This window comes from Myodes glareolus, chromosome 2, assembly GCF_982192425.1.
Source record: "Myodes glareolus chromosome 2, mMyoGla1.1, whole genome shotgun sequence".
Classification (NCBI taxonomy): domain Eukaryota; kingdom Metazoa; phylum Chordata; class Mammalia; order Rodentia; family Cricetidae; genus Myodes; species Myodes glareolus.
In genome coordinates this window covers 45,640,988-45,662,613 of record NC_142027.1, presented here as the reverse complement: position 1 = coordinate 45,662,613, position 21,626 = coordinate 45,640,988, and the positions used below count along the sequence as shown (strand labels likewise).

Below are 21,626 nucleotides of genomic sequence, written 5' to 3'. Positions count from 1 at the left end.
CATCCTACTCTTTTTACATAGGCGAGATCTTTAAAAAATACATGAAAACTAGAGGGTCGCTTTTAAAAATAATTTTACTTTTAACCTAAAAATATCTGAGTAATAAAATCAAAGTATACCTCTAAAAAACATTTATCAAATATAGTAGTCAATAATTTAATACAGCTTACTTCCTAAGTTGCTCCATAGATTGTTCCTTTTTATCACTTAATATTTTTGATGTCTCATTTGGTCAGCGTAATGATCACTGAGTCTTAGTTAGATGCAGCAGCTTCCCCCTGCTCTTGTTTGGGTTTGCTTCCAATGTTTTGTCAGCTTCTTGCCAGTCCAATGCTTTTATCTTCTTTGGTGACTTGTTCTGAGAGCAGCCATATAAAAATGGGCCCATTTCTTGGACAGTACAACAGAGTCCTTAAAATGAAGCATCCAGCCACATTGAGAGACTTGGCTGCCTTTTGATGTTCAAACCCAAATTTTCAAATGAGAATATCTGATGGTCTTGCCTGAAGTCAAATCCACTCCTGCCCTCGTGTAAGTTGTAGATGACAATTTCAGAGAAAAGGGAACTTTCAACGTAGAAGTGGCAGTGGCTACTTCTTGTTTTCCCTTCCTTAGGGGTCAGGGAGAAGGTGGGTCTTGGTCTTATGCAACCCATGCTGCCTGGAATTCAATCCTCCTGCCTCAGCCTCCACCCCCAAGTGCTGGAATTACAGGTGTGTGCTACTGTGTCTGACTTACGTATTACTTCTCAGTTCTCCATTGGTTGCAGATCAAGAAATACCAAGGAGCAAAAACCACTTCAAGGTGTCTGGAAGTTCTATGGAAGGCTAGTATCACCTCAGTCATTTATGTGAAGATAGATTACTACTTAGTAAATAATCTCATTTTAAATGAGAACTTTCTCAAGTATTATGTAAAGGGGCAAACTAGCCTAAAGAGATTGCCAGTCCAATATGAACTAGTAGACAATGAACTGTGCCTCCAACCTGACTTTTGCTTTGAGGTTTGAAAGACATACATTCATCTTAGCTATCAGAAAAAAAAATTCATGTTTGATCATTCTGTTTTCTCTTGAAATCGAGAAAATGAAAGGAAAATACATGAAAAAAATGCAGAATTAAAATCACTAATATTTTTATTACCCTTGTATGGGTATACATACCAAAATATTTCCTACAAATTACACTAGGCCCAATAGGCCTTAGGAGAACAAACAGCTGGGCAGTGGTGGCATATGCCTTTAATCCCAGCACTAGGGAGGCAGAGACATAGGAGTTTCTGAGTTCAAGGCCAGCCTGATGTACAAGGTGAGTGCCAGGATAGCCAGAGATACATAGAAGGACCCTATCTCCAAAAACAAACAAAAAGCACCTAGAGTCTCATAGATGCTAGGCAAATTACACCAGCATTTTAATTAGCTTATCTACGAGCTCAGAGCTTAGGGTCTAATTGAGGAAGGTTGAGAGCAGTAGAGCCAGGAAGTCTGGATTCTGACTCACCTTCAAAATTCAGGTCCCCTCCTGGAGCCTCACTCAGTGTCTTCATTAATACAACTAGTGTTCTACCAAGTGTGGTAGCTCACACCTGTCATTCTGGCACTAGTTAGTGCAGGGGGATTGCTGCGTGTTTGAAACCTACCTGGGCCACATAGTGACTTCTACATCACCTTGAGCAACACTGTAAGACCCTATCTTAAAACACCAGGCGTGTGTGTGTGTGTGTGTGTGTGTGTGTGTGTGTGTGTGTGTGTATCCTACTTTAAAACCTTGCGCGGGTCTATGGTAGTTGGGTAGATGTGCTAGTGTTCCCCAATGTCCCTTCCAGACAAAGAATTCAGTCTCTAAACTGCTTTCTCAAGATCTACAGGGCTACTGTAGTATATGTTACATCCCTCTCTGGTCTTCTGCAAAACACTGGAGAGGCGTCGCCTAGAGAACACATGTTTGCAAGGCACTGTTGGGTAGTCTTAGATTCCTGAAGACATTTACAGAAGAGGCCGGTGGCAAAAGTAGGGGAGACCTGAGGGAACAAAAGAAATAAATGAAATATTTCAACCCTAATTTTTGAAGAGAGAAAAATACTATGTTTTAAACCTCAAGGCCAACTACATACTTAACTTGAGGTAACATAATAGATACCTGATAAGGAATATAAAAATAGTCTAATTTTTATTGCATGAAATGCAGTATATTCACCAAACAAATGTTTATTAAGCACCAGGTACTCTAAATGACCTCTTAGGTCATTTATTTATTAATTATTTATTATATTATTAATAAATATTATTAATTTATTATTATAAATTTATTTATTGCTTCTCTGTTCTCCATTGGTAGCAGATCAAGAAATACCAAGGAGCAAAAGCCACTTCAAGACATCTGGAAGTTCTATGGAAGGCTAGTATCACCTCAGTCATTTATGTGAAGATAGATTACTACTTAGTAAATAATCTCATTTTAAATGAGAACTTTCTCAAGTATTATGTAAAGGGGCAAACTAGCCTAAAGAGATTGCCAGTCCAATATGAACTAGTAGACAATGAACTGTGCCTCCAACCTGACTTTTGCTTTGAGCTTTGAAAGACATACATTCAGTCCCAGTCTTCCCTACCATAAAAGACCATGGAGTTCTAGGAACGCACATATTTGACTGTTAACTGTGGTTTTCACAAAAGCTAATGCTGTGTTCCCCCCACTGGCTGGAAGAGCATTTAGGACTTCCATTGTCCTAGTTTCTGTGTAGTCATAGGACCAAATCCAAAGTATGTCTTTTCACTGCTGGCACCTCGGCATTTCACATGAACTGATTGCAAACCATACCATGGAAAACAACGAAGATATGCTGGACCAACTCCGCGTGCTCCAGCGATTCACTGGTGGGGTGGATCAACTCATAGCCATGGATATGGGCCTCGGTGGCAGCTGAGTTTGGTTAGCCCACCAGCTCTCCTAAACCTCATCACCAGGATGAGCTCTCCAGCTCTGCCCCGGCTAGCTCACCCAATGCCACAGGCAGCAAGGGATTGAGCATTAAGCACCAATGGCTTTTCCAGAGCTCTAAGCACTGCACAGTCCTCCCTATAACAACAAGGTCAGGTCTGTCAGTACACAATACCCCACTCCTGGCACCAATTTATGTCCTAGTTAGGTTTCTGTTATTGTGATAAAATAATGAACTAAAGAAATTTGGGGGAGGAGGAGGTTTACATCTTATAGGTTAGAGCCCTCATCATCGAGGTAAAGCAGAGTAGAAACTCAAGCAAGAAACGAAGCAGGGACTGATGCAAAGGCAATGAAAGGATGCCGTGTACTGCCTCACTCCCTATCTCTCTCATTCCCCTTTCTTCTATCACCCAGCATCACCTGTTTAGCAATGGCACTACCCATCCTGGTCTGGGTCCTCCCCTGTCGATCGTCAATCTAGCAAATGCTCAAACTTGCTCTCAGGCAACCTGATGAAGAGAAATCCTCATTTAGGTTTTTCTCTTCTACCTTGTGTCCAGTCGTCCAAAAGATCAGGTAGCACAGTGCTGAAAGGAACACTGGACCTCATGATCCACATAATACCACGTATGCCACATGGGTAGAGAAGGGCTAAAGGAAGGTAGATGGTTACCTTCAGACATTCTGTTCGGTTGATACTTCTACAGGCCCTAGGTAAATGATGTTGTTTTCTCTTTCGCTTGCCTCATTCCTTCTTCTGAAACATCCTTGAAGAGAAGCATACATTATAACAACGGATTAGAATCCCATAAATCATGCCTGTATATTTCAGCAAAACACCCTACTACTACCTTACACCTAGAGCATGATTATTTTTTTTTGTATGATTCTTAAACCAGGAGAGTTTCCAATACCTCCCTCCCATCTCCAGGGACAATTGGCAATTCCTGAAAAATGTCTTGCTATTATTGTTGTTTGTTGAAAGATGAGGAAGCGTCCTCTTGTGAACATCTTATATATAGTAAAATACTACTATAACAAAGTATTATTTGAACCCCAAATGCCAATGCTAGAAGTGGTGAGAATGACAGACTCTGAACTGGAGAGTAAGATTAGTTAATTTGTTTTAGAAACATTATGAGTTCACTAGTTTTTGTATCTTAAGGTGATCTTCTCATAGCATAGCATCTGGTAACGTCTATTTGAGCTTTGATCTTTTTTTGTTTATGTGTGCTGAAGGTTATAAAGTCAGCAGATGTTACTCTCCTAATTTGATTTGCTCAGGGGCTGTGACTCCTAGTCTAGTTTATACCTTCTGGGTGATTATGGCCATAGATCTGAACTAGAAAGTCCTCTCTAGTCAATCACCAAGATTGAGGGCAGGCCATGTCTAATGCCACAATTTAAAAACATACAGTGTCCTAGACATATCTTCTAACCAACTACAGCCTCATTGATACAAAAATATTTTGAGTAATTGAGAATTGGCAAAAGCCATTTATTGTTGACTGAGGTTTCTGTCTGCCCGGTTCCCCAGCCATTTAGTCCCAGAGAAAATCACACAGAGGTCTCCATAAGTTATAAACCGATTGTCCCATTAACTCAGGCTTCTTATTAACTCTTATAACTTATATTAACTCATTATTCTTATCTGTGTTAGCCACATGGTTCGGTACCTTTTTCAGCAGGGCAGGGCACATCCTGCTTCTTCCGTGTCTGGGCAGGACTCCAGGAAGAATGGGCTTCCTCGTTCCCAGAATTCTCCTGTTCTCCTTATCCTACCTCTACTTCCTGTCTGGTTGTCCCACCTATACTTTCTGCCTGGCTACTGGCCAATCAGCGTTTATTTAAAACATAATTGACAGAATGCAGAATTGTCCCGCACCAATTTATGGCATCTAGTTTCCCAGGTCTTAGTGATCTCTACCAAAGAAAGACTCTGCCTCTAAACCTTGTCATTCTTCCTTTCCTCCAAATCCAGAGGTGAGAGTGTCAGTCAGCATCAGAGAGGCTTTCAAAGTAGTCCAAAAGCATTGGTGTCTCCAAAAAAAATAGAAAGTATGGGAAATTGGCAAGATTGAACTAAAATACACTCATCCCTTTTAAGACAGGATTTTGCTATAGCCTCAAAGTTTCTGTGTAGCTCAGTCCAGTTTCTAGCTGTCTGTCCTCCTGTTTCAGTTTCATGAGTGCAGAGATTATAGACATGTGTCCTATAGTTATCTTTCAGACTGGATCTTAAGAACCATGACTTTCCGTCTTCAGAATTTGAATGCCTCGGAGAATCCTAGGCATACAGTAGGGATCCAGGATTTTCTTTTTATGGTGAATGGACAGAGTTCGATGAGAAAAATAATTAAGAATCTAAAGTTCCTGTAGATTTGCCTCAAACACGATCAAAGACTAGACTGGAATGCCAAAGATGTGCTGGAACGCATGATGGAATCTAGGCTTCCATGAATTAATCATGATAATGAGGGTTGTACTTACTGTACATAACACAGATTGCTATAAGTATTGCAGAAAGGGCTCCTAGCCCAATTGTTAAGATTGTGGTTGTGTGATTTCTATCAGGAGGGGCTTCTGGTGCTGTGGAGAGAAAAAAATAGTATCAGTCGTAACGTACAACCTATTGCCAGATTCCCATCCTGTGCCTCTTCACCGCGCACCTGCGGAGAATCATTGACTACGCCAGATCCACAGATCCACAGCTGTCAGCACTCTCCTGCGCAATCCTACCAAGAATATACTGTGGGCAGCTAACGTTCAAGTGATAGATACTGAAGATGAAAAAAGTAACGTGAGCGTCTGCATTGCCTGAGCTAACTTGACATGAAGGCAGGTTCTAAGGAGATACCTTAAAGGCTATTATCTCCTCAGTTCATTTCTGTAGCTGATATGACTGAGTCTTACTAGCAATGTCATAATATAAACAGACAGACCTACTCCTTTCTCCTCTAGCTCTATTACACCTCCTGTCTTTTTCTCGCATGGTCTCTTCACATCCTCCACCTCTACTCTTATACTCCATGGAGGGGTTGCCTTAAGATTCAGGAGACTTCACATTCTCTTCAAGATTCATTTTTTTTGACCTCCAGTTTTAAGTTTGGGGGAGCCTAAAGGAGCCAACAATTGCTATGAATTGGTATTAGAGGGCCATCCTGGAAGGTAGCCATGTGCAACAGCTTCTGATGAATGTCTAGTCTCACATGGAGCACATGGCGGATACAAAGACTGCTGAGGCAGCAGGACAAAGAGATTGGTGTGTGTATTGCTGCCATCCAGTCCTCATTGAGGTAGCAGCTATACCATTCATTTCTTAATCATTTTGAGAGATAGCAGCGTCTGAAAAAAGGACAGGGACACAATTTGAAGGGAATATTAGCAACATAGCCTCTCTGGCTTCTCAGGAATGGCTTATAAGCAAATATCAAACACTAATTCATTTTCAGCCTTCCCCATTACCAAGCCTCATGGATGAAGTTTCTTTTTGGCCCCATGGACCACCTTGTCCTTGGCATCTGAGATCCCACACTCCCCTGTTTCTGTTTGGAACAGTCATCTTCCTTTACAGGCACTTTTTCCTTATCTTAGCTTCTCCATGTCATTGTTTCCGTTGTGTCTGTTTGTTGTCCTGTCTGCCAGTATAATCTCATCCACATCCAAAGCTTGAAATACCATCCCATTTCTGAGTTTGGGAGGCTGGAGAGATGGTTCCGAGGTTAAGAGCACTGCCTTGAGTTCAATCCCCAGCAACCACATGGTGGCTCACAGCCATCTGTAATGAGATCTGATGCCCTCTTCTGTCCTGCAAGCATACTTACAGGTGGAACACTGTATACATAATAAATTAATAAATCTTTTTTTAAAAGGCCGGTTTCATTTCTGAGTTTGAACATTGCATTTCTTATCTCATTTCTGGACTCCCGATGTATTATAGATCCAGCTGCTGACCACATGACTGGAAGCCAACTGATGCAAACTAAATTCACTGTGTTTTCTTCTTAAAGCTTTATCTGTTTTTATTGTCTGTGTAAGGGTGTTTTGCCTGTGTGTGTGTCTGTGCACCATAGGCCAGAAGAGGGCATCAAATTCTTCTGGGACCGGAGTTACAGATTATTGTAAACCACTATGTGGGTGCTGGACATGAAAGACAGGTCCTCTGGAAGAACAGCCCACACTCTTACCTGCTGAGCCATCTCTGCCAGCTCTCACGGTTTCCCACACAAAGCCCACCGTCTACTGTCCACATTTGCCACTGCCCTGAATGGCATCCTCAGCCACCCAAGCAAGCGTGTCACACCTTCCTTGTTCTCATTTCCCAACCGCCTTCCATGGATTTCTGTGCTCTCTCAGAAGACCCCTGATTCCGAGCCCTTTCCCCCAGCACCTTCTTAGTCTGGATCTTTCTAATCTGCCATTCACTAGCCTCCAAACTCATCTCACAAACGATCACATGTCCTAACTCTTGCCCCGAATAATGATGGCTGTCTGGGTAGTGAGATTTGAGGCTTTTCTTTAAAACACTCTGTCAAGGGCTGGAGAGATGGCTCACTGGCTGCTCTTCCTGAGGTCCTGAGTTCAATTCCCAGCAACCACATGGTGGCTCACAACCATCTATCGAGAGACCTGGTGCCCTCTTCTGGTGTGCAGGAAGAAAACTGTACACAAAATAAATAAATAAATAAATAAATAAATAAATAAATAAATAAATAAATTTATCTTAAAAAAAAAAAACAAACCAAAACTCTCCGTCCACAAAAGCAGACCCCATGAGCAGGCAAAGCAACAGGGCCTGGGTTGAGAAATTAGAAACCAGTCATGTGCAGTAGCTCATTTCTCTATTTCCAGAACTAAGGGAGTCAGAGGTTGGAATGAGGCCAAGGCCAACTCAGGCTGCACAGTGAGACCATGCTGTGTGTGCGTATTCACATGCATCACACGAAGTCTAAAATACTGTCTGAATTCTTCCAGAAACATTCCAGCACTTTTGTCCTAAATCTCACATATGCCCATATTCCAAAAATGACTGACTAAACTAAATCCCCACCTTTAAAATTATATAAAACTTGTTAGTGATAGCTCTCTAAAGTAAAAATGAAGTTCACATTAATAAACTAGTGTCCACTTTATGAGCCAAGACTTTTTTAAGTAAAATTTCAGAATGCATAAAAGCGATGGAGAAATGAGTTTGGAGTGTTAAAATCATGCAGAAAGTTGGTTTGTATTGGACACAAATGTTCTCAGGAAATTTTCTTATTACCTACAGAGGAACATAGTTAAAAGAATCCAGGTCAGATCTGAAAGAACAAATCGCTGAGCTATTGACACAACTGTAAATAAAGAGGAAGGCAGGAGCCGTGCCGCCGCTCACAGTAAATGCGCATGTACTACTGACTGTCCCACGGCATTGCTTCTGCACTGCGCAGACACAGAAGACGCCCTTAGAGCGGGGCTGAGCGGGGAGGAGAGTCCCGAGTGGGCCTCACATGCCCTTCAAATCAGACGAGCATTCCGATATCCGAGAACCCTGAAACCCTGCCATGAAGTTCAGATACATATGTTTAAATCAAAACAGTTTCTTCATTTTATAATTTCACCCTTAGAGAAAGGGAATTCCATAAGTTTACTACTTAAAAGGGAAATTATTGACTCAAAATGACCTATTCCCCATCCATCCCCAGTCCTTAAAGACTCTTATCACATAACTTTACCAGACTTGGCTCTGGATGAACCAGTAGGTGGGATCAAATCTAGGGCTTTGGGTGTGCTCTGACCCCACACCCAGAGTGAATGAGGAATTCTAAAAACAAAAATCCATTCCAAAAATACAGTGGTTTGATACCATGGAACCATTGAGATGGGGTATCCTAAAGGAAAATGCCAAAATCCGGAAATTATAAAGAAGGACAAAATTTGGTGCTTTCAGAAAAGACAACCATAATTAGGCCCATAAATTTTAGAATATTTATTAAAAGAAAATAAAATTAGTCTAGTAATATCACCATCACCTGTCTAGTGATGTCAGCGAATCATATCGACACATCCTAAATGTCTACCCTGACTAACGTTACCATCAGAGTCAGTGAGTTAGTTCAGTTCTAAAATGAAGCTGGCTGGGTTATTCTTTTGGATACTATACAGTAGACACTTTCCAGGGTAATGTTGCTTACGTTTTTCCCAGGTGTAGTTCTTTGACACTTGAGAGTCTCCATACGCTACGTGGCACACAATGCTGTGGTTGTATGTCATATTGAAATCCAGTTGGCTGCTGACAGTGTACAGTTCAGTTTCAGGATCCTGAGAAATTGTTGTATTGATGCCACTTAATTCTTTTCCATTTACCAACCAGGAGAGGGTAGGCTGTGGGAAACCTCCAGAGGTGAAGCATATTATTCTTCTAATGTCCGCAGATGGATTTCCGAAGTGAGTTATATTAGGGGTTGGGTAGTCAGCTGGAGGTAGAACAAGCACGCAATTATACACAGGTACAGATCTATGTGTGCACATGTTAAACAAGCGATCAGGCTTCAGAAAGGATGACAAAATAAAGTCGAATTGCAAGCCTGCATAAGTCATTAGTAAAAGAGCTGGTTTGAATTGGTCACGTCTGTTGTCTTCCAGCTTGAGGGAGGTAGGAAAGCTCTTAGAGAGAGCAATAGGTTCGTGTGGATAAATGTTATCGTACTGTTTGCTACTGGAAGAGGAGACTAGACAACTGAATGCTTATTGAGTTCCCGTCAGTTAACTCTGGAAATTCTTCTCTTTATGACAACCTTAGGAGGTCGGACTTTAAAAGTCTGGACTTTAAAAGGGCAATGCATCAAGTGAAAAGGTTAGGGCATGCCTGGAGTCCTAGGCTGAGGGAGAAGGCTTGCTTGAATTCCACAAGTGTGGGGCCAGCCTGGAAAATAGAGTGAGACCCTGTCAAAAAAAAAAAAAAAAAAGCCTGCCAGGGTGGTACATGCCTTTAATTTCAACACTGGGAGGCAAAGGCAGGTTTATTTTTGTGAGTTTGAGGCCAGCCTCATCTACAGAGGGAGTTCCAAGATTACCTAGAGAGACCCTGTCTCAAAAAACAAATAAAATGAAAAAATGTTAAATAGCGCTGGGCGGTGGTGGCGCATGCCTTTAATCCCAGCACTCAGGAGACAGAGGCAGGCGGATCTCTGTGAGTTCGAGGTCAGCCTGGTCTACTGAGCGAGTTCTAGGACAGGTTCCAAAACTACTCTGAGAAATCCTGCCTCGAAAAACAAAACAAACATACAAAAAGGAAGTTAAAAAGCACTAACCTGATGGACTGATGTTTGTAATTTTATTTTCTACACCAACAGGTTTGGGGAACCCACAGCCCTGTGGCAGAACTGAGATCCACAGTCCCCATTTCTCAACACCAGGAGCTGTGTCTGCTGTTTACCCGTCTATCTTGTCCTGTCCTTCCATCCCGCTACTGGACGCTCACAGGAGGCCCTGTCTATCTGTTTCTTTAGTAAGGGACATGGGTGAAGCCACCTCCAACCTGGGAACCAGGAACCAGGAGCCCATCCACACCCACTCATATGGTCTCACCCCGTGGACCTCTAACCTCAGCACCCGCAGTAGCCACCACCCCAAGTCTGTGTTCAGCGCTCCCTTGCTTCTTAAAAAATAAGTTCAGCTGAGCATGGTAGGGCACATGTGTAACTCGGGTATACTTTGGAGGCTGAGGTAGGAGGATTTTGAGGCCAGCCTGGGCTATATATTGAGTTCCAGGCCAGCCTAGACTAAGAGTAAGACCCTTCCTAACTTTTTTTTTAAAGGCTTGTATTCAGATAAAACGGTGTCCCAAATGTACAATATTGAATCTGTAATCTCAGCCATGACATTTTATTAATTCCTTCCTGCATCAATACAACAATTCCTTGAAGGGACATAGAGGCCTCCCGGAGCTGACTCCATTTGTATATCTGACCTTCAGTAGGATACTAAAGTAGGCTTAGAGCGAAGTGTGCAAACTTCTCTGAACCACTTGCTCGCTCACGCTCAGGCGCGAGGGATTTAACTCCTCCCCTATCATGTGGGACTCAAACCCCCACTTCAGTCCATAGAACGAACTTTCTTCTTAGAAGTCTGAGTGCTACAGAACTCATATGAGCAGAGGTCAGAGGTCACCAAGAGCCGTTCTTCAACTGAGGTCTATTTTGTGACTGTGGGCTAATTGGCTTTTAGTTTTAGTTTGCTCATCAATAAGATGGGCTAATAATCTCATGCTCCAAGACTGAAGGGAGGAAATGACATCATTACTAGAAACCACTTAGCATGGAACCTGGCACACGGGATGTATTTAGGTAGATGTTCTCTTTTAAATCAGGTTGCCAAGGAGCGCTTCTAAAACTCCAGAGTGGTACTGGGAGAAATGGGGGAGGGGCAAGTACTGACAGGGTACCAGGAAAGGGAAAACCCTTAATATTATTAGAGAGGAAGTCACTTTAAACCAAAACAATAATAATAATAATAATAATAATAATAATAATAATAATAATAATAATAATGAATTGGTGGTAAATCTCTTCAAGTTTGATGGAAGCCTTCAGGCCAGCCAAAGCTACATAGTGAGACTCTATCTCAAAAACCAAATATAAAACAAAGAAAAAAGCAAATAAAAAATGGGCCTTGCTCTTAAATAAAGTTTGATGTGTTCCTGAGCTATTTATAGTTGGCATTTTTATTTTTTACTTACTAGTTTATACCACTCAAGTTACTAAACTGATAGCCAACACAAAAATGTTACTTTTGTTTCTATTAACCATACATCAGGCTTTAACCTGGAGTAACAAGTCTAAGCATCTTATGTTCAAAGTCATAACTCATGTTCATTCATTCTGTGTTCTACTTTTCTGAGAACCAGTCAGCTCAGTAAGAGCCAGCGTTTCCACGCCTGACTGAGCTCACTACAGCCTCAGCCTTGTGTCTGAGACCTTCCACAAGATAACCTGTCTAGAATCACTGCTCAGAAGCTCTTGGCAGACTGTGGGCTGTCTAAAGATTAGCCCTCTGGGGCTGGAGGGATGGCTCAGCAGTTCCAAAGACTGAGTAAAGTGTTCAACTTAATTTACTTTTGCAGAACACCCAAGTTCAGTTGCCAGCACTCACATTGGGTGGCTCCCAACACCTTCTTCTGGCTACTGTAAGCACACACACACACACACACACACACACACACGCATACACACACGCATGCACGCACGCATGCATAATTCAAATAAAAAAAAGATTGGTCCTTTTTATCTCAAATGACTCAGGTAACTTGAGTTTTGGCCACCCTTAGTGGAGAAGATAAGGATGTTTGTGAACAAAGGTAGGGGTACAAATTAATTCAGAAAGGTCAAAAGTCTGTGACCTAGTTAACTTGTTACCTGATAGGAAGTTCTCAAGTGCAGTTCACAGTACAGGCACATCACATTCAAGTTACATTCCCAAGAATCAGAAGGCATTTCAGGCCACTCTAGCGCCTGGTCTGATTACTGTGACCTTGTGTGGTCCAAGTACAAGAAAAGCACACTGATAGATTTTTCCCTCTTGAACAATCAGTTAGATTCTCTGTAAAATTGGAAACCCACTCCTCAGATATGAAATGAGATGCCACCTTCTTTGATAGAATTGTCACCTATATCAATAGAGACGAGACTTTCAGGACATTACAAATCAGTAAATCAGAGACTCCTACCCACCTTTGACCAACAGCTCCACAGAAGCCAAGTGCTTCCGTCTGTAAGACCCACTTTCTAGCCTTTGAACGACACAGGTGTACTTGCCGCTGTCTGAAAGGAGCAGTCGCAGGATCATAAGACGGAAGTTGTCCGTGATGTCAAATAAAGTCCGGTTCTTATATTGGGGCCACACTTCTTTATCCCCAGAGACGTAGCTCAGCACCACTTTCCCCTCTTTCTGCCAGTAGATCCGGAGTCTGGTCAGCTCATCAACAGAGTAGTTGTAGCCACAGGGCAGTGAAGCCTTTTCTTTCACCGACTTGGACACTCTGTTAGCACCTAGAAGACACGTAAGGAAAGACCGCACAACCGTTACTGAGCACAGCAGACTCATTCTGTCAAGTGACTAGCCGTGACGAGTGGCTCCAGAATGGATTTTTTAGTTTATGTGTTTTGGTTTTTCAAGACAGAATTTTTTTTTTTGATCCCCAATACGTTTTTGTTGTTGATGTTGTTTGTTGTGTTATCGTTTTTTTAGAGATAGCGTTTCTCTATGTAACTCTGGCTGTCCTGGAGCTTGTAATGGAGGCCAGGCTGGCACTGAACTCACAAGATCCTCCTGCTTCCCGCCTCCTGAGTGCTGGGATTAAAAGTGGGCCCAACCTCGCCCAGCCTTGACACTTTTTATGTTTTATTATTGAATATTAATTGTGCAAAATGATGGATTCATTTATTTATTTTTGGCTTTTTGAAACAGGGTTTGTTTCTCTGTATAACAACCCTGCCTGTCCTAGAACTAGCTCTGTAGACCAGGCTGGCCTCGAACTCACAAAGATCTGCCTGCCTCTGTGTCCCGAGTGCTGGGATTAAAGGCATGTGCCTCTACTGCCGGCTTCCATTTATAATTTTTATTGTGGTTAAAAAAAAACACACAAACCACTACGTATGCTGAATACTTATAGTCCTAGGGCTTGGGAAGCTGAGGAGGAGAACAAGAAGTTTGAGGCCAGCTTGTCTTACACTGACAGGCCCTGTCTGTTGGGGATGTAGTTCAATGGTAGAGCACATGCATATCATGCCCAAGGTCCTGGGGTTTGCTGTCAGCACTGAAAGAAATACATCAATTTTACTATAGTGACCATTTTTAAGTTTATGATGGAAACCTATCTTTACATTGCTGTGAGACAGAGCTCAGAGCTGTTTGGATGTGTCATGAATCTCTGTACACATTAAACAACAATCTCCCCTCCATTTCTCTCACCCTGGAACCACCATTCTTTCGCTGGTTTCTATGTATTTGACTACTTTAGATATACTGACCTTTTGTGGGTGGCCTGTTTTATTTTATATTATGTCTTCAAGACTTATTTATCTTGTGTTATATGACATAATTTATGTAATGGTCTGTTCTGTCCCTTTAAGAGATAAGCACACCGCCCCCCCCATCCGCCTAGGCAAGAGGATCTTCCTTTAGCTTCCCACCTGAGCTCCTTCCTTTGCATCTCTCTCCTAAAGAGATAGCGTCTCCTCTCCTCTTCCCCCTCCTCCTCCTCTCTCTCTCTCTCTCTGTTTCTATTTCCCTTGCTCTCTCTCTGCCTCTCTCTCCTCATCCCTCTTTTCCCTCCTGTCCCCTTTCCCCTTCCCTTCCATAACCCACTAAATAACTATCCAGTCTCATGCATGGCGTGCCTATCCATCTCTGTCTCTCAACCACTGCGGCTCCTCCTCGTGGGACTGGCTGACCTGCCATGCGGTGCCCTGCCTGGGGTTCGCTGCCCCTTGTGACCAACTGCCCACTGCCACCCCTCAGGGAACAGCGCCATTTTATTTTTACCATTACAATTTCCTTGTCACATGATATGTGATCACAAATAATTTCCATCTCCCTTTGTCTCCCTCCCTTCCTCCCTTTCTCCCTCCCTCCCTCCTTTCTCTCTCTCGATATATGTTTACATATATATATATATATATATATATATCCTTTTCTCAATTTATATGTTGTATACTCACATACACACATGCATGCATCCATGTGCATACGTGCGCGCGCGCGCACACACACACACACACACACACACACACACACACACAACTGATAAATCTACTCATCTACTGATGGGCATTCGAGCTGCTTCCACCTCTTGGTTCTTGCCATGGATAATAGTGCTGTGAGCATGAGTGTACAAATGCCTCTTCATATTCCCGATTTCACAGATCAGTCAGGTTTTGATCCCACCTCAGGCTAACTTTGAATTCTCTAAGTAGCCAAGGGTGACCTTAAACTTCCCGTCCCCACCTGCTGAGTGCTAGGATTACAAACTAACACCATCACCCCTGGGGCTCTTTAACTTCCTGTGTGCTCTGTCTACCACATTGGTTGATAAAGATAAAATGACTTGAACCAAATCTTGGGTGGATGTGCTGCCGTTGGCACCACAGAACCTATCACACCCTTTTTCGTTTCTTTTGTTGCTGGTGCCCACCTCAGAGGAACAACCGGCAGCAATTGACTTCAGGGAATCGGCCCACCAACATGCAGGGTCAATCTCGGAACTGCAAGTTCGGAAGCGCTTCTGACCCAGCGTGTCTCTTGCTACTGCTGTGTCTTTCAGTGTTCACAGCTGCTATTTTAATCTGGTATCTGGCATGGTGTGAATTGGTGTGGGGAGATCTCCACTACCTTTAATGTGGTGTGATTATCTCATGGAAATAACCCGTCCTACTGGGCATTTTTACCAGTGGAATATTATAATTTCCTCCTAAAATACACTATTGAAAGTGTTGACCCCATCCCTAATAAACCAGGGGCTGCAGAGGATAGAAAATAAGAACAAGGAAATGTCGCATAACTAGTTTCTCTTGAGGAGCCGTATAGACTGTGGCTTAGGTTATTGATTTAGAAAAACAACTGAATCCCAGAAGCTAAGTTAGCTCAAGTTCTTTTGATCTTACTGATGAGAGATGTTTACAGTTTCTGGTGCGCCTCATAAAAAAAAGCTTGCTATGATTTAAGGTTAAGCAAAGATGTTTTCGTTAATGGCTTTGAGGTAAAAATGAATCTTGAAAAACAATTTAAAGTAATATTTTTAATAACTTAGCGAGGGACTCGTTGAGGTCAGGGAACAAGAATAACAACAGCCTGGCTATTACTGACTGAAGCACCTTTCTTGAGAGGAGGGTTGGTGATCATTTCTGCCCTCAGCTCTCTGATATAAAACACTGTCGATGCAAGGCATCCCTCCAAAGAGAATGGGCTCCAAAAAGCCAGTGCAAGCAGTAGGGATAAATCCTGGTTCCACTGCCAGTGGCCCTGCAGTGTGCCCCAGCCATGCACCTGTCAGCCACATTCGGATACCTTGTTCAGCCTAGATATAGCAGGGAGGGCCTTGGGCCTTCCTCAAAGCCACATGCCTTACCCTCTCTCAGGGGTGGATGGGGGTGGGGTGCAGGAAAGGTGGCAGGAATGGGAGGAGGAGAGGGAGTGGGGACTGGAGTTGGTGTGTAAAATGAAAAATAGATAGTTTTTTAAAAAATAAAATAAAAAAGAAACTGTCGATGAATGGGTATGCACCCTGATGATTTAAAATAGAGCCCACGTGTTCTTTTTCATAAATAAAAGTTTAGATTTGTGATTCTTCTAAGATTTCTTATAAGATATACCCTTTGTGATAAATAATAAAATGATTAGTCCTTTCTTTGTAACCGCAAAATGTAACCTGCAAATAAAAGAACTGGCTGAGAAAAACCCCTTGCTTGCTTACACTTCGTTCATCTATAACAAGTTGCTTGGGTATGAATGAGTGTGGGTTCTTGGGACAACTTTTTACCTGTAATACATAAAATGTTTAATCACATGAGGGATATGGAAAACAGGCTGTTTTTATACTTGTATTCATTGTAATCATTCTTTTGAAAAATAGAATGTAACCATGTTGTAATCTTTATATTGCTTGAAAGATTTTCCCGGGGTATATAAATTGTGAGGTTAAAAATGAATTTAGTTAGAAGGAAGACTTCAAGAGAGACAGAAAGGATTCATCTGGATAGAGGTAAGAGAAGAAAGAAAGAACTGAGAGAAACAATGGTAGAGAGACATTTGCAAGTTCTGCTGTTCCGTCCATGCCTAAAATTCTACAGGTAATACATCCTGGAGCTGTGCGTGATGGTACATTTCTGTAATCCTAGTGCTTAAGAGGTTGAGGCAGGAGGATTGCCATCAGTTAGAGGCCAACCAGAGCTACACAGCAAGGCCTGCCACACCCCAAATAAAATGTAAATAATTTCAGAGACTAGGCCAATTCACAAATGTGAACGCTAAGAATAAGGATGTTCTGTTGTATTGGCTATTTAAAATATGGCCCTCTTAATTTTGTATTTTCTCTTATCTGCCTTCCTATTCCTTCATGATGAAGAGCCACAAGGCGTAGAATCATAGTCCTCTTTGCCCCAAGCTTCCCAAGCATATCAAAGTCTCTGCTGAGACCTCTGTAAGGAGCTATGACCCCCATCTCACAAATGTCTGATATTTCCAACAGAGGTAGAAGAGCACGAAGTTCCGCCATCTTGCTTCAGCTCTCATAAAGCAACAAGGATCCTTTTGTCTGATTTCACAGTCTACTCAGTGCCACATAACACGAACTCTGTCTCAACAAAACAATCACAGAAAAAAAAAAAACCAAAAAAACCCAACAACCAAAAAATCTACCCAATGGAACTTTCCCTTTGGTTTCTTCTACAGCTCTTTCCCCATCTCTCTCTGTCTCTCTTTCACATACACACATGCATGCACACACGCACACACACACACACACACACACACACACACAAGCTTATACGTACACACACATCTACGTGCTCACACACATGCATGCACATAAGCATATATGCACATACATGCATATATGTGCTCACACACACACATGCACCACACATTGCACAGAACTGCATTTTGTTTTGTTTTGTTTTGTTTGAGACAAGGTCACCCTAGGAAGCTCAAGCAGACTATCTTGATCCTCCTGCATCAGCTGGGAGTTAATCTTCCTGAATTCTAGGATTGGTGTAAGCCACTACTAATGGCTACTAATATGATTTTGAGCGCTCTCATTTTCCTACCACACAGTTTGATTTGGGAGCAAAGGCCACTAAACCTTTCACTAGATGAGAGACTAGACTCAGAGGAGAGTTGAGATGCCATCTCCTTTATAGAAATCGTCTGATTTTGCAGCCTAAAGTGAACCCAGTATTTTTGCAGCAACCTTATACCTTGAATACCCATTACTACATTGGCAATTAACCTGCCATTTTTCTACCATACATGCCATTCAGTGGAGCACCTAGAATGGCGATGTCACTACAAAGATGTGCCTGGAATCTTCCTCTCTCCCACACATTCATAGGATAACAAACGGTGAGCATTCTAATGTATGGGAAAGCACCTGCTCATTTTCCATTCACATCCTATGGACCAGGGGCAGAGACAGGGACACCCAGGGAGTGGGATGGTCCTCCGGTCCCATGAGAAGGTGGTGGGTTTTAAGACACCCCAGACAAAGTGCCAGGGCAGGTTAAAGAATCTGCTGCCCCAAAGGAATACGGAGGACAAAGTTGAGGACTGTGAAGTCTGGGGGGCACTACCAGCATTCGCTCTTTCTTCAGCTTATTTACAGATACGGAAACTAGGCCAAGAAAAAGGTGCTGCCCCAGTTCTTTGTATATTTTTCTTACTGGCCCCGACTTTTAAGGCCCCTCTCTTATTGAGCGCTGCCATCATTAGTGTTAGCTGTCTACTTGACAGAATCTAGAATCCCTGGAGAGACCAGTGTCAGCTCCCAAAGAAACTCAGGACAAATGGCTAACCGTGGTGCCTCTTTAACATACCCATGCTGGCCTCCAGTCTCTCTGGGCATTGCAAGCACTGTTACAGAGTCCTGGCTCCTCTCTGCTCCTCTCAGCCCCGCCCTCTACCCTAAACCTCTCCAGCTCCTGAGCTTCCCGTCCCTCCCTTTCCCCCAGCTTCTAATAACCCAGGCGTTCCAGTCACACACTCTCTTGGTTCTCTCCCCTCTCCTGATTCCCTCTCCTCTCTTCCTCTCTCCCTCTCCCCTTCCTCTCGCCTCTCACGGCCCAGTCTATTCTGCCAGCCACGTTCAATCTGCTAATCTTTCTTTCTTCTCTGGATGCCTCCAGATGCCTCATATCTACAATAAAAAACCTTCTTCCCAACCATACCTTGGAGTAGCCATGTCCTCATTTTTTATTCAGTCAGATTTTGGCACACCTATGGGGAATTATCCTGATCTCACCGAGGCGGGGAGACCTGCCCATTGTGGATAGCACCGTTTCAGAAGCTGGGTATCACAAGCATGCCTATTCTTTCTCTTGACAGGGATGCCATGAGGCCAGCTGTTTCCTGCTCCCGCTGCTGTGACTCCTCGCCATGATGGATACCCTGACAGATATCCTGAAACTGTGGGGCCGAATGAGCCCTTCCTCCCCTAACTGACTTTTGTCTGGCCATTTTATTATGGTGACAGGAAAAGAAACTAAGGTGGCTGCCTCACTCAGCTTTAGGATTCAGTTCCCGAAGATCTGAAGCAACCCTGCATGGCTCCCTCCTGGCCCCACCACAGAGCTCTTCCTCTTTGGGAAGGAGTCTTGGGAGGGACCAGTGGGTAAAGGCAACTGTTAATAAACTTGACATCCTGGGTTTGATCCTCGGGGCCCACGTGTTGGAAGGAGAGAACTAACTCCTGCAAGTTGCCCTTTGACCTCTAACACTTGCCATAGGTGTGCATACAAATCAATAAATAAATAGGCAAACAAGCAATAAAAATAAAGAGTCCTAGGGCTCTGTAACCCCAACACTTGGGAGGCAGAAGTAGGGAGACCAAGAGTTTAAGGTTATCCTTGGCTACACAGAGAGTTTGAGGCCAGCCTAGACTGCAAAAGACCTGTTTCTAATGAACAAAACTTTAAAAAACAACAAAATAAAAAATGAAAGAGTCCTTTTCTTTCCGGGCTTTGGCTCACTTCATGGCTCCAGACTGGAATGACTCACTGCACCCCAGGACATGAACAAGGCTTACACTGTGGCCTTAGCCTGCCCTCTTAGTCATCTGATGGCCTCTCTACCCTGTCCTCTTGACTGGCTGTCCACTGTGCATCCAATTATCCTCTAGCATGGATTTGCTCAGTGGGTTCCATTTTCAAGCTTGGTCCCTGGGGCTGGAGAGACGGCTCGGTGGTTAAGAGCCCTGGTTCTTCTTCCAGAGGGACCTGTCTCCAATTCTCAGCTTCTACAAGATGACCCATAATCACCTGTAACTCCAGTTCTAGGGGGTCTTGCATCTTCTTCTGGTCTCTGTGGGTACCAGGCACTCACACGGTATACAATACACGCATGTGTACAAAATCCCATACACATAAACCAAAACCAAAACCAAAAAAAAAAGATCAGACATGTTTCCTCACCTGTATATCCCTCTCGCAAAAAACCAACACTTCAGTATCTAAACCCTGACTCATTAGCTCCTAGCGAGTGTCAATACCACAAAACTCATCAGATGAGACCTCTGGGTTATGGCTCCAGAGCAGTGTCCCCCTAAAGCCCAAATTCTCAGGCCCTGACCCAGTACCGTCATCCGCATCTACCTTGCCTTGTGCCCCCAGAGTCACAAAGACGCCCTTGGGGAAAGCACATGTGTTGCAGCCTCATTTCCAGGCCCCCTGTGTCTTGGAAAACAAGATGGGAGCAATAACACCTTCCTAGACAGCTGAGCTCGCAGGCTCCCCTTTAGGCAGCTTTGCCGAATGTCACCGGTTCCTACTCTAGAGCCTTAACCGACACAAATGAAAATGATACGCTGAAGACCAAGCTATGACCTGGACACATTTGGGGATGCAGGAAAGCTAAAAGCTGTGTCACGGAGCACAGACTACATGTTCCCGTGGACTTTGACTCTAGTCTCCGCTCAGCTACTCGTCCAGTTAGCTGTCTTCTCACCCGTAAAAGGGGTGCGACCCCTGCGTATTCCAGAGCACCACAGTAGTAAATTCAATTAAACTATAGAAGTGGGGGAGACCCTGGGACAGCAAGTCTTCTGTAGGAGGGTCTGCATTCCCTCTGCCTGCCCCAAATCTTACTCTCTGGTTGAATTAATCTCACTCAGGGATCTTAGCAGCTGTATAGGACTCTGGTTTTGCTTGGACCCGATGGACACCACGACACAAAACAGCTAATTTATTTGGGCCCCAGATAATGGGGTGTCCTCTCCCCAGAACTGCTTGTTCCCACCCTATAGAATGCAATACATCCAGCAGCTTTTGACACCTGATGACACAAACAAGAGAGAAATCATAACCAAAAGCAAAACTGTCTCGTTTCGGTGGCAGTTCCTGAGGAGTTTTTGTGCACTCACACGCAGAGAAGCATGGATGTCTCTCTAAAAGTCATGGCGCCTCATCAATGGGCTACTTTCCATTCCTGTCTGAGACCCCACCTCTCACACCCCCGACGCTGAAGAAGAATCAGACTGAAAAAGAGGAATCAAAACTTTCCCGTGCAGCCTGGAAATTCCCACAGGAACCAGATTCTCACTCTCGTGCTGAGCAATGAGAAAAAAATGGAAGAAACGTCTTGGAAGAATTTTGTCTGTGTCAGTGACCTCACTGGATCTCTGAGTTTGTTTGTTGCCACTTGGCTCTTCAGCGTCCCAGACAAAGCAAGAGTGAGGATTCACACAGGACGCCGTACCTAACTCTCCTCACCGTGCCTAGGGCATGAGAGAAGCCAGCATCTTCCTGAGGAGGTCAACATGGTCCAGGGCCCACGTCACTCTGGGCTGGTGTTCGCTACTCAGAAAAGCCTTCCTCTGTTTCTCCCAGAGTCCCCTCTAACATCACCGTCTGGCTACTCCTTAGGTTCTGACCCTGATATGTTTGTCTTCAATCTTTTTGTTATGTTTTGGTTTTGCTTTTTGAGATGAGGTATATCCCT

The 21,626-nt window shown here is 43.4% G+C and overlaps 1 protein-coding gene across 1 annotated transcript in view; it reads right to left on the bottom strand.

Annotated features, from left to right (window-relative positions):
• Positions 1 to 56: 56 nt before the first annotated feature.
• Positions 57 to 21,626, bottom strand: part of Cd80 (CD80 molecule) — a 29,605-nt gene continuing 8,035 nt past the window's right edge. The window contains exons 2-6 of the mRNA XM_048422376.3: positions 12,653 to 12,970; positions 9,116 to 9,397; positions 5,433 to 5,531; positions 3,616 to 3,709; positions 57 to 2,019 (exon numbers count right to left, since the gene is read on the bottom strand). Coding sequence (XP_048278333.2) covers positions 3,618 to 3,709; positions 5,433 to 5,531; positions 9,116 to 9,397; positions 12,653 to 12,970 — 791 coding nt within the window. The 3' untranslated portion in view covers positions 57 to 2,019; positions 3,616 to 3,617. The remainder of the gene's footprint in view (positions 2,020 to 3,615; positions 3,710 to 5,432; positions 5,532 to 9,115; positions 9,398 to 12,652; positions 12,971 to 21,626) is intronic.